Consider the following 13,536-nt stretch of genomic DNA (forward strand, 5'->3'; position numbering starts at 1 on the left):
AAGAGACTAAGACGTGACGTCGATCAAAGAATCCTCAGGTCTTCAGAGTTAGGATTCGTTTGCTTAAGTCACTAAAATGTGTTTTTGCTGTGGTCTCTGGTGTCAGTCCGTGTTTTAGTGAGAGTCCGTGTCGGTGTTGACGTTGTGTCCTCATGCAATCACACAGAACCTCAACTATGCCTCAAATGTTGGATATTGTTGGCTCACTCACTCACACTCACTCACTCACACACACACACACACACACACGCTGCTGTAGGAGACCGATGATGATGAAGATGAAGAGTCGAGTTACATCATGGAGCGTCTCTCAGCGTTCCTGCGCTGGCTGCGGGGTCTCGATTGGTTCCAGCGTTTCCGGAAAAAAAGGCAACAGAGTGTGAAGTTGTTTGACCTGAACTCCAAATATCTCTGGACAGAAGTTTGTTTCTCATCTCAGATTATGTCTGAAATCACACACAACGTGATTCCTCTTCAATCTACAAATCTATAAGAGGTTTCTGCTCATCAGACGTGAGGGCCCTGTATCAAATTAGACCTTTTATTATTATTTTAATTCAATTCCAGAGAGTTACAGCCCTCTCCTCAGCTAATCTTAGAGTTGAATGGTCCTTTCTCCTCCTGCCCTGTGTTACAGTGTGACCAGTAAGACATCATTAATAATTTGACCCAATCAGAGATTCTTGTGTCTTTGCTGATCCAAAGTGAAACTGACAGAACATTTCACAGCAGATATTTTGTCTAAAGTCATTTTATTAAGAAATTGTGAAGAATTTGAATGTTAGTAATGAACTGCAGTAGAAGCATAATATAATCTAATAATAATTCTGCTGAAGAGCCTTTCACAGGCTGCAGAGGTCAGCGTCACAGACCATTGAGACGACTGCAGGACAGAGAAGACGTCCTCCATGATAGGATCAATAATCTGACATGACATCTTCTTCTGATTTCTTTTAGGTAGTGATGAGTAACAAAGATAGTGAGGGCAAATGTATTGGAGTAAAAGTACACAATTTATTTAGGAGATGTAGTTCAGTAAAAGTAAAAGCTTGTAGAAATATAAATAACAAAGTGAAGTAGAGATATGTGAAGTGCAGTAACAAAGTATTTGTACTTCATTACAACACTGGGAAAAATCTGCGAGTATTTGTACATATCTCAGCGATTACCACACACTGTCTTGTATAAAATGAAATAAGCCATATTCATGGTTACCTGAATGAAAAGGTATCATGTTATCGTGATGGTTATGGTTTGGTTTAGGTATATTATTTAACATTAGGGTTAGGGTTAGGGTTAGAGCGACAGGGAATCCTTCGCTCTTGGTTTTAAGAAACAAAGAAATGAACCATGTCCATGTCTCACGTTGAAGCTTTTTGGTCAAAGACAAAGTCAGTCCAGCCTCATGACACCTGTTCAGTTTCAGTTTAACATCAGCACAGAGCTGACTCTGTCCATGGTGCTGAACTCATGCATTTCAAAAGTTTAGCCACATTTGTGCCGTGTAAAGTGTGGAGATACAACATGAGAGAGATCATGTTCATGCTAGCAGGCTAATGCTAATGCTATCCCCCAAACCTGAGAAGCTCGTAGAAGGAAAAATACCACGAACATCTTAAAAAAAGCTAGTAGCGAGCGTCAGCTTTGGCAAAAATGATGTTGCTCTAATATCAGCTGTCTGAAAACTTGAAGTATCACTGGGAGTGATGTTAGCATCAGGTTCCTCTCGTCTAGTTGCGGCAGTGTTTTATTTCCTGCTGATTCATTGTCCTGTAAAGTGGTTGTAGTTTCAGGGCCAGGATCTAGAAAGCACTCAAAAAATGTTTCACTTCACTTTGGCTCTCTGCTTATAACAGAGGTGCATTAGCGCGCTGTGCTAGTAAAGTGCTTCAGTCGAGTGTGTCAAACCCCGCCCACTCTGGAAAAAAGAGACACGCACTTAAAGTTTTTAACTTGATTTCTTATGAAAAAGACTGACGTCGCCACGTGTTATAGATACAGATATATTTATATGACGTTTACCTGTGATTGGAGAGAAACTAAACTTTCAGATCCCACCAGACAACAGCCATGCTGGTGGATTTAAAGCTATTCACTTTATAATATCTGTGTGCAAAAATGATATTAATCATAATGTGTGATTTTTTTGCATATGAACTGATGTTTTTCATGTGAGTCAAAGCAGCTGTTTCTGTTGAATTAAACACATGCTGCCATGCTAAAGGACTTAGAGCGATGCTGTCAGACAGTGTTAGAACCATGCGGCAGCAGCAGCAGGATTAGGCACCAAACAGCACGAGCTAATCCACATTCAGGAAATGTTCACCATGTGCGCTTTGTTCTGTGAGAAATGAGCTCAGGCTTTAAGAAGCAAATCATCAGCGTCTTTAACATTTATAAATAACAGCATCAGGAGTAAGAATCCTGCAGCTCTGTTTTCATAGCTGTTGTTTTAAAGGGATAGTTCATGTTTTTAAGTGTGGCTGTGTACTGACATGTCGTCAGGTGACCACACACAGATTATCTCTCTCTGAGTTTGTGTCACTTTGTAAAAACGCTTATTCTCCTGCACCAGAGTTCATAAATAATATCACAACGAATGATTTGTAACACAGAACACACAAATGTAACTACATTCAACTTAGTGATGGAGACAGCAGTCGATCATCAGTGATTTTCCTCTGTGGACTTTGGGGCCTAGAAAGCAACAGAAACTACAGTTTCCAGTCAGAATAAATTAGTTTAAAATAATCTTAAATGTTTATAGATGTTGTAACGAGAGCCTTGTCTGTTCTCCTGACTTCAGCTAAATGTAAGACACTGACTATGTTTAAGTATCTGTTAGTTACAACCACACTTAAAGCAAAATAAGATGCTTTCAGACAAATGATTTAACTAACAACAACATTTGAAAATAATAATAATACTAATAATAAAACCCTAGAAAACAGAGTTACAAATACTTAATACCAACTTCACCAGCAACTCAAAGTTAATATTATTCCTAATGAGTCTTAATGAATTATGTCTCCAATGAGGATCCAACTCTTGTACATGAAGCAGGAATGAGGTCAGGCCACGCCTCCAGCAGCTGGGGATCACACATCCTGCTTAGCATGTTAGCATAAACTGAATGAGAGGAGGCTGTGGTTAAAGCTGTGGTTCAAGCTGGATTTGTTTTTGAGATGTCGTCACATGTTCCATTCACATGTTTCACAGAAATACGTGGAATCAGATCGATTTGAGTTCATTTCAGAGTTATTTAAAATAAATACCCGAGACATAAAACACAGAAAATGTACTAGTAGTAGTTTGGTTTTTACTTTGCAATGTAAGATGAATAATTAACATCTATTAAGAAGACACAGAAACAATCTGAATTGCTTGCTTAATATTAGAGTTTATAACATTTTCTTAGTATCTAACACAGTCCACGTCCATGGTTACACTGCAGACAGGACGTGCTAATTGCTGCTTTGGCAGATGTTCAGAACCCGTGGAGAACATTTCACACTCAGACAACAGAGCGAGAACAGAGCAGATCATTTAACCACGGTGACAAGAACAAAAATACAAACACATGAGTTTGTATAGGAAGTCACAGCATGAGCAGCAGGTTCAGACAGTTAATCATTAATGAGGCGACTGGAACAGGCCGTGTTAAAACCCCTCCTCCCCCAGAGACTTAAAAGTACCCTAACTATGAATAAATGATCAAGTAAGAATAGAAATGTAAAAAGATGAAAGGACATCAGTGCAGTTTGCTTCTGGACACGTCCTTCGCCGCCTCTGCCCCCTGTTTTCATCCTTTTTCATCCTCAGCTTTTACAGAGGAACAGTTATTCTACCATAATAAAATGTAACGACTGCAGAGACAGATCATACGTGATTTGAGCTTTAAATTTAGGCAGCATTGCAGTACACTCGCAGATTATCATCCACACGGTGCTGGTGTTGTCACTGAGAGAGGGACGAGTCCTGAAGCTGTCAACACATACACATGAATAAATCACTATAGCACAACAGAGTGTAGTAGACTGGTGTGTCAGAGTTAGTGACATCTAATGGTGAAATGAAATGTGTGTCATGTGACCTCCAGTGAACTCCACAGTATGTAAACACTCTCTTGGTTTTTGCAGCATTTGCAGACAAAGCGTCCGCGTACGTTCAGGTCGCTGCACAAACAGGCCACGCCTTCCAAAAAATACTGTTTCAGGTCTCCCAAAATCCAGGTGGATGAAACACCAATACAATAAAAGACTGATGCACCAGTTTCTGTGTGGACAGAGCCTGAAAGAGACAGAACTGTCAGGAGACACAATGAGTGTAAAAACAGCCGATCCTACAGGTGATAAAAGCATGAATGAATGTCTCTGCATTGGCTTTGGAGATCATTTAATGTACATATCAAATACTGTATTTAACATAGGTTTATATGATTTAAAAAGGAAAGATCCGAACCAAAGATAACGCAGAGATGTTTTTACTTCATCACATGGTTCAGGGACAGAGGCTTTAGTTTACCATCGAGCTTCACTCTGTCATTATGGATGATTGAAAAAAAATAAAACTCTTGTCCTGGTCGCACGTCCACGCCACAGGTAAACAAAAGACATCAGGAGACACGTTAGCATAGTTCTGTCTATCATCAGCGTAACTATGGAGATCAATGCCATCCCAGAGTGGCATCATGTATAGATTAAAAAGAATAGGACCTAAAATGGAACCTTGTATTTCATGTTGTAGCTTTTTGATGAGAATTCATAAGATAAAACTGAAAATGAAATGAGATGAGATGATGGTTGAGCTCAGTATTCTTCATCTCTATGCAGATGACACACGTCTGTCTCTTAAATGACTGGTTCTGTCACAACAGAGCTGACAGTTTCTTTATGTTTTACATTGTAATAAATGACACAAAGACACAATATTGCAATGTCAGTGTATCTGACCGGGTTTCTGTGATGTCACTATGTTCAGTGATCTTAGAGCCATGTTTTAAACCCTAAATCTTGTGCATTTATCTTGGTTAAACACGGGTCCATTGGCCCGCTGCCTGTCCATCTGCTGGGCTGTTAGAGACCTCTTGCTCCACATGCATCAACCTGATTAGAAGTTAATGAAGCCTAAAGGAGGATGAGGCTGATTCTGTCCAGAGTATTTGGCATGTGTGGTTGAAGTGCTTTTTCCCCCTGATTTCTCTTTGCATCTTTTTTGCACCTTCAGACTTGATATTAGCAGAGTGCTGTGTTTCAGCTTCAGTCCACAGGCTGCTGCTGAAAGAGCCTCCGTGTGCTCGCTCGTCTCTGGACAGCTCACGCGAGGGCAGCCTCTAAAAATAGCTCCGCGTAAAGATGCCTGCAAGCTAAACAAGCCACAGTGAACCAAACCACAGGAAGTAAAGATGAATTGTGCCCTTCTTTAACGCCTGCTTTTTCACTTCATGTCTCCAGACGATGTCACATATTTATCACAAGCTGAAGGGACATTTTCCCTGTGAATCAAACTAATGATTGGATCCTTTTGAAGAGTCTCACTTCTCCTGCTGGAGGGTGAACTATAGCTTTATTACAAACACAACAGGAGGAAACTGTAGCACTTATAGTAGATAGATAGTGTTTCCCCTTAATATAAATGCAAATATCCCTGCTTAGATGATAAACCTAAAGGAGGAGTACTGTACAGTATATATACACACGTAGATTTGTATGCACTGTATGGCTGTGAGTGCATCATATGTTTGACAGTTCATTTAATACAAATATTCAATGCAAAGTGAGGATAACAAGCTCCTTATTAATGAAATACACAAAAGAGAATACTGTTACTTCAAAATCTACTCATACTAATACATACAATACATGATGGTAGTAAAACTGCTACATTGTAATATGGAAAGCCACATTTTATTTTTATGACTTTATCATTATTATTAGGGCCCGAGCACTCACACAGTGGTGGAGTTCCTGGAATGTTTTTTTTTCTTCTTCTGAAATTATCGACGCAGTCACGCAGTCAGTCCAAGACGAACACGACGCCTCAAGTCAACAGGAAGTTAACTCGTCATATTTAAGTCACTCTTGTACATGTAGTATCATATGTCGCCTCATATGTGACTTATTTTTACACCTGACACTCAAACGAGTGACTAGTGATTGTAAAGCAGTTGTTTTCAGTGACACAGCAGCAGTGTTTGTGATGCTGCTCATCTTCAGCAGTGCTGTCACTAAACACACAGCAATCCTCTGTTAAATGAGGAGATTTTAGACATTGACTTGGTCATTGTTGGAGATTAATCCCACATTTTCAGGATTAACTGATCGCACTAACTTTTACATAGTAGAAGAAGAAGTAGTCATGGGTACACATACTGAGTGGTCTCAATTATTACTACATCCATTCTAACGTATCGCTGTCATTGCTTTACCTGAGCCATCAGTAGTGGTTACGACTGCAGTGTGGGAATCACCAGAGACGCCACAATCCCATAATCATGTATTGTGATATAGTCGCACAACAGTGACAGTGACAGTGAGCACTTGACTCAAATGTCAATTGATTTTTTTGTTGCTCGTTCACAAAAGTTTTAAGTTCACTGGGAGCTGACGGAGTAAAAGGCGGAGTCACATCTACACACTGAGACGGTCAATCCACAGTGTCCACTTAACCTATGGGAGGGAAACAGAATCCACTCGCACAGAGAGACCGTGGGTCGAACCAGGGTCTGAACTGGGGAACTTGCTGTGCGGCAACAATGCTATGTAACGCTTATTATAGCATTCTTTTAAATATAGCGTAGAAAACCTGTCAATGTGATTCAGAGTCAAATTCCCATTTACCCAATTCTCACCATCCTCCCACTCCTTTATACAGACCTTCTATTCATAGTCTTATCTCACACTTCACTGTTTGCACAGAATTCAGTGTCTTGACAGTGTCAGTGTGATGTGTGACTAGCATATGCTGTTAAATCATTACTGCTATAAATAAATCACTTTTACAGCCTCACTCATCATGTCTTTAGACCTACTGCGTACAGACAGACAGACAGACAGACAGACAGACAGACAGAATCAAAGTGTCTCTACACTCTACTCACAGCCCTGAATGAGAACATTTGACTAAGAAACAAAGAGAATTCTCTTTACATCATGAGATTGATATTTAATTTAACGGCTGTAGAGTAGTGACTGGCACTGTTGCAGCAAAAAGACCTGGGTCAGAACAAGAGGTTGACATGTTCTCACCAGGTTCTCTGCAGGTTCTCTGCAGGTTCTCTGCAGGTTCTCCGGTTTCTTTGTCCAACAGTCCAAAAAACCATCCAGAGGTTATTTGTACAAACTCTAAATTGACCGTAAGTGTGAATGTGAGAGTGAATTGTTGTCGGCCCTGTAATGAACAATATTTGCGTTATCTAAATTTTGTAGTGCTTATCATTTATTCATTTAGACACATTGTGGTTAATGGTGCATAAAATCAAATGGGCCTTTTATTAGCATAGCACTGTTGATGCTGTCACTTGTTTAATCAGACAAATACAGTCCGAGTATACATTTTTAAAACTCGCAGCAGATTTGATCGTCGAAACATTTAGAATCTTTGTCTGGTCACAAACGTCATCCCTCTTGTATGGAAGTCAGCCTATGCACCTCCTATATCTGTATCATCATACACGTATCTTGGTATTTTAATTGATGAGTTTTACTCCACATATTAATCAGCTGGTACAAACTGAAACTTGTTTTTTATTTCTGGATTAAATCCCGCCTTTATTTTCAGTCCAAAAAGAGGCTGTTGCTGCCACTTTTATGTCAGTCTTGGACGTGGGACATGTCCTGGACACTGTGTATCACAGGCCCTGATCACTGTCTGTTATATGAGTGTGTTACACGTAGACTAAAACACTGGCACATATTCATTTTCAAAGCTATTCTCGGTCTTCTCCCCTCCTACCTGTTGACTTGAGTTAATCAGTGGAGCTCTAGATCCATCAGCTTGGTTCCCAGGATTTTCTCTCACTGTCTGTCCCAAAGGTCAGAACTGAATTGGGATAAAAAGCTTTTTGTCTGGAACCAACTGCAGAAGGCTTTGTCTCAGTGGATGTTTTAAGGAGAAAGCTGGAGCTTGGAGGCAGAAACCTCTGTCTACACATGTTCCTGCTGATTTTTTATGATTAAGATTGTGATCTTTTTGATTGGATTGTTGATTTGAAGTTTTTGCATATGTTTAGAACGCCAAGTCTGAATCCAGTCCGACTAAGAGTAGTCAGACTATGAGTCACATTATCCAACTAAGGCTAACTCAATTTTAGTCGGACTGACATGTTTACATGACATTGAGAAAACTGAATTATCGTCTTAGTCTTAATTAGACTAAAATTGGACTAAAATGCAGTTTTCCACAGGGTAGCTAAGTCTTTATTTTTAGGTGACTAAATACCGCCTGAACAGAACATCCTCCCTTCTTCTTCGCTCTGTAGCTTCACCCTTCCCCCCCTTCCTCCTCCTCTCTTGCTTCACAGCCAAACCCACTCTGTTTGGATTAGAAAATCAAAGCTTTTATTCTGCATGACTGACCGTCCCCTGCCTCTGACTCTTACTGGCTTTTGTTTTGTTTGCTGTGCTGTTTGCTAATCAGGCCTCTTTCTATGGTTAATGCTTTGATCCATGTAAGGATTTCACAGGGAACAAATTGAGCGCTTTGGTGAGGTTTCGGGTTATGGATGTCCTACTTTTTTTTCTGTCAACCTGGAGTATTTTCCATGTTTGTTCTCTCTTACTCTATAAACTGTGCTAACTTGGCATTGGACACCTCCACTGTGGAGATTCAGGAGAAACTTTGGCTTTGAAATAAACTTGATTTTTACATGAATAATATTATGTTAGCATCGTATTACAGCTAACTCCATGTAAGTGTTGACATACACTGTACAAATCTCTACATCACAGGTGGTGAGTTCTAGTTAAGCATGAGCCAGTCAATCTTTATTCAAAACCTATTTTTTACGGCTTCTAATTTTCCTGTTGTAAACACTAGGACATCAAAGAGCGTGGACTAGCATCGACGATGTGAGTCACGACCATCAGCCCTTGTCGGGGACTGACGCTGGCTTCAGCAGATTCTTCAGCAGATTCAGTCAGTGTGCACATTGAGTTAGTGCCAAAAGTCATTTGCACTCAGTGAAACAAAAATCACTCCTCAATCCACTGAATTCAATGGCTAAACTTGTGATGCGCTAACTTACAAAAACACTATTCACATTGGCAGTAGCTTTTCTGTCCTGTGGTGTTTTTATCACCCATGTGAGAATTGACCATATGTACATATGAGTGTCACTTACACATACCCTGGTATATACCGTAGAACAGTATTTCTGATTTAGCTCAAAGTACCACCAGAGGAAGCTCACGTACCACTGGTGGTACACGTACCCCAGTTTGAGAGGTCAGTCGGAAAAACAGTCAGTAGTTAATAAATGAACTTGGACTCTGTCAGGTAAAGTTAGCAAGTCACATTTTCAGTAACAATCAAAAACGTTTAGATTATCTTTTAGTAGTTTGTCCTGAGGGATTCAACATGGCCTAAAGTCACATGTCAGTCAACTGCTGTACAGCCTCCGCTGTTCTATCATTTGTGGCTAAATATTCTTGGTAACATTAAATTACAAAAAAAAAGCCAAAGCAAGGTCATTCATGCCTGTGAAGTCAAAACTAAACTACGGTGACTTTTAGTGACTAGTTTAAAACGGTGGTGCCGTGTTTGGAATAAAACATGTTGCTGCAAATGTCTAAATAACTAACTAACTAACTAACTAACTAATTAACTAACTAACTCCTTACAACCTCTGACTTTCATTGTCTTCTCCCCGTTGTAGAATCACATCACCTTCGCTGAGGTCACATGACGTGGAGTCGGCCGTGTGGCAGACCCACTGGACATCCACGCTCTTCACTGTCCAATCCAACTAAATGAAGTGCAGCGCTAAACCCATTCAGTGTGTGTCTGTGTGTGTGTGTGTGTGTGTGTGTGTGTGCGCGTGTGTGTGTGTGTGTGTTGTTCTGTGTCGTCTTTACCTACGTCCCTGTTGTCATTTGCGGCTTCTTGTATTTAGAAAATGAAAAGATGAAAACGAGTCAGTAAGTCTCCATCTATGCACTTCCTCTGAACCCCGGGCAGAGTCCAGCTCTCTGGGAGGCAAAGAGGCAAAGTGGCAAAGCCTGGAGAGGACTTGTTACTCACTGTGAGACACTGGAGGAGGACGAAGAAGAAGAAGAAGAAGAAGAAGAAGAAGAAGAAGAAGAAGAAGAAGAAGCTTGAAGCTGAAAGTACTGTCTCCACTCTGCCTGGGTCAAATATTTTGCCATGGTTTGGTGATTTCCTTTTGTTGTCTGTAAGGAAAGATATTTGTCAAGATGTCAAATGTTACTGTTTTAAGAAAGAGAAGGACAAAGACATATAGTTTATAACATTGATTTCCTGTTATTGTTGTATCATCTCACTCTGGAGGACAAACTGACGGCTGGGCCCATATTCATCAAAGTCATTCATGAAAATGAAGACGTAAAGATTAAGGATTAAGAATTCATTTTCTCACAAACGTGATCACGTTACAGACGTGCTTCCACACAGGGAAGTCCAGCCTGAGATCGATTTGGTTCCAAACTACAATCTAGATTCCCATCTGGACATGTCGCTAACACACCGGCTGTTACTCAATCCAGGGTTTGCATCCTTTAAAGGAGACGCTCTGCATGGCTGATGTGGTGCGTGGACCTTCATTTGCAATGTAGCCCACTTCCTCCGAAGGACGGGAGGAATTCCCTATCCTTATTTTCTTATGTAGCAGAAGAGTTGCAGCTGAACGTGACTAAAGCTCCGTGCGTTGTGTTAGTACAAAAGCAGGTAAACATCATTCATGACTGCTCATGAGCTGAAGCTGACCAACAACCAACAGCTTAAATCAGGTGACACATATTAGAACATGCCTTCCATGTTCACCTGTTGCATGAAGCGAGGATGTGATTTTGCCTCACGTTTGTGTCTCTCGAGGGTTTTGCTTGTGTTTGTCTCCAGTGAGCGGTGAATCCTGGGAAACATGCGGCCATGAAGGATCTACCTGTTGGATCCTTGTCATGTTTCATGCTCACATACCATCCAGCCTTTTGTGTCTTTGTCATTTCTAAAAGTTGAGTTTGGTGAGATTCTGAAAGCGATTGTCGACTCTCAGTGTGTGTTTGAAGTGCAACACTTTTATCATCTGCAAACTCCCTAAAGAAGAAAATAATCGTTACTACTTTGATAAATATGGGCTTCGATCAAAGTAGCAAACTAGGTCAACTGCTATGTGTTTGTGTTCATGTGTTATTTGTTCTCCTGTGAGGGTTATATGATGTGTGTGTGTGTGTGTGTCCAACAGTGCACTGTGTGTGTGTGTGTGTGTGTGTGTGTGTGTGTGTGTGTGTGTGTGTGTGTGTACAGTATATTCTCTATGCTGTCAAGTCCAACCAATGAAAACACTGAACTCTGATGATTTTACAGCAAACCTGTCAAGGAGACAATCATGACCTCCCACTCTGTTTTCTCAGACTGAAGTGCTTATTATCTTTCTTTCTTGTTTCTGAAGAACCACACAGAGACACTGGGTTAAAACTGTCTCTGCATCTCATAACCAATCAGGACATGGACGTCGTTGAGCGTCAACACAGCTGCGGGTGTTTTTGTTGCACTACTTTTTTATGATGTAGCTCAGTTTAACCTTTTTTTCTTTTCCATTCAGTAACTCTGGTTATATGTTTACACAAATGAATGAGTCTTTAATGGACTGAGCATTGTTTCTTTTCATGTACACACAAGACAATAATGTGAAGGACAGTAAAGCAACATTTGGAACCATAACAATAATAATAATAATAATTTATAACCATGAACATGACAATATGGTTATATATGATCATATGTGTGATAAATGGTGTATGTACGTACAGTATATATTTCATATTTAAAGATTGACTTTACTGTATATGTGCATATATTACATTTGGCTATGGGTTAGGGTCAGGTTAGGTTAAGTTAACCCTAACCCTGCAAACACGTAGTGACTGTTTGTGGACACTGAACACAGAGTCTCTGTCATCAGCAGCTGTGGAGGAACCCTCTCTGAGCTCTGGGAGGCTACATGGCTGCTAGCACCCGTTAGTCACTATTGTGAACCACCGTTACATCATCGACACAGAGCTCACAAACAAAAACACTCCACCGTCTGCTTTCCTTTCAGCTGTCGCAAAACCTCAGAGAAATGGGTTAAATGCCTTTTTTTGTCAAAAGTGTAGGCTTTGTGTGTGTGTGTGTGTGCGTGTGTGCATGTGTGTGTGTGTGCATGAACGCTCAGTCCCATTTCACTCTGTGCTCCTACACTTAACCCTCACGTGAAGGTGTCACGTGTCCTGATTCCTTTAACTAAATCCAAGGAAACTAATGTTACACTGGTTAGCATGTTAGCACTGTAGCTACTTAGCTCAGTGTTTGCAGGAGTTGTTGTGGAGGAAATAACTACATACATTTGAGGTTTTACAGCCTTTATTAAGGCAACGCTTTACTTACAGCATGCAGGTTACAGAGCCACAGTCACAATCAAGTCACGGCAGCCTCTCTCTCTCTCTCTCTCTCTCTCTCTCTCTCTCTCTCTCCAAAAGTTTCAGCTCACATTAGTATGTGACAAACTGTGTGTGTGTGTGTGTGTGTGTGTGTGAAAACAAGCCGACATCCAAAACTCTGCAAATGTGTTTATGTGAACTGTCCTCTCATCATCTACAGCATAGAAGTTAAAGGTGTGTGTGTGTGTGTGTGTGTGAGACATGGTGTGTTATATATGGCAAAAAAGTGTCTGTTTACACGAGGACGCGTCACATAGTGTAGGGCTACATTTGAACCATTACTCCATGTAACTCAGTGTAAATCAAGGGAAAGGACACACAGAGAAATGGGATTGAGCCGATTGCTTAAATGTGATCTCAATGGTGTTGGTTGATTATTTGTCAGACGAGCTGATCCTTCACTCCTCAGAGCTCAGAGTTCCACTCAGCAGCTGAATAACAAACAAACCAGAGCTGAAAGACAAATGAACTAGTATTCAATTAGTATTGAAGAGAAGTGAAAGCGTGAAATGCTCGGCCTTCCAAAGCCAGACTTTCTTTTTTTCCATTGTTTTGATGTTATTTTTTTTTCTTGGCCAAACATGGATAAAAGCAGCTTTAAATGTTTTATCAAGTGATTAATGAACTGTTTTTTGTTTTTGCTACAAATCATAGCCTAAAACATTGATGATATTGTAACGTGTCCTTCTTAGCAATAATGTCAGCTCTCATCAGGAAAGAGGAGATCACAGTGAAGGTCCAATTCTGTTGCCCCTTCAAATCTCTATTTTTGTAATAATTACTGAAGCACTTATTTAAGGAGTCCAGGCAGGAACATGCAAACAGCAGCACTTTAAATCAACCTCTCACTCCTTTCATTGCTAATGAAATGACCACTGAAGTC

General features: G+C 40.4%; 1 protein-coding gene and 1 long non-coding RNA gene across 4 annotated transcripts in view; both read left to right on the forward strand.

Annotated features, from left to right (window-relative positions):
- The window catches only part of LOC131450865 (phospholipid phosphatase-related protein type 5-like), a 63,239-nt gene extending 52,325 nt beyond the window's left edge, over window positions 1-10,914 (forward strand). For 2 of the 3 annotated variants that reach the window (XM_058622260.1, XM_058622271.1), the window contains one exon: window positions 9,875-10,914. In XM_058622260.1, coding sequence (XP_058478243.1) covers window positions 9,875-9,904 — 30 coding nt within the window. In that variant the 3' untranslated portion in view covers window positions 9,905-10,914. Of the gene's footprint in view, window positions 1-259; window positions 2,376-9,874 lie in introns of those variants that run through there. The other variant, XM_058622279.1, reaches the window with a different exon arrangement.
- A 1,139-nt stretch (window positions 10,915-12,053) lies between these two features.
- Window positions 12,054-13,259, forward strand: LOC131451226 (uncharacterized). The gene is made up of 2 exons (XR_009236142.1): window positions 12,054-12,725; window positions 12,828-13,259. It is a non-coding gene; the product is annotated as an uncharacterized LOC131451226 (long non-coding RNA).
- The last annotated feature ends 277 nt before the right edge of the window (window positions 13,260-13,536 follow it).

This window comes from Solea solea, chromosome 1 (assembly GCF_958295425.1).
Source record: "Solea solea chromosome 1, fSolSol10.1, whole genome shotgun sequence".
Taxonomy (NCBI): domain Eukaryota; kingdom Metazoa; phylum Chordata; class Actinopteri; order Pleuronectiformes; family Soleidae; genus Solea; species Solea solea.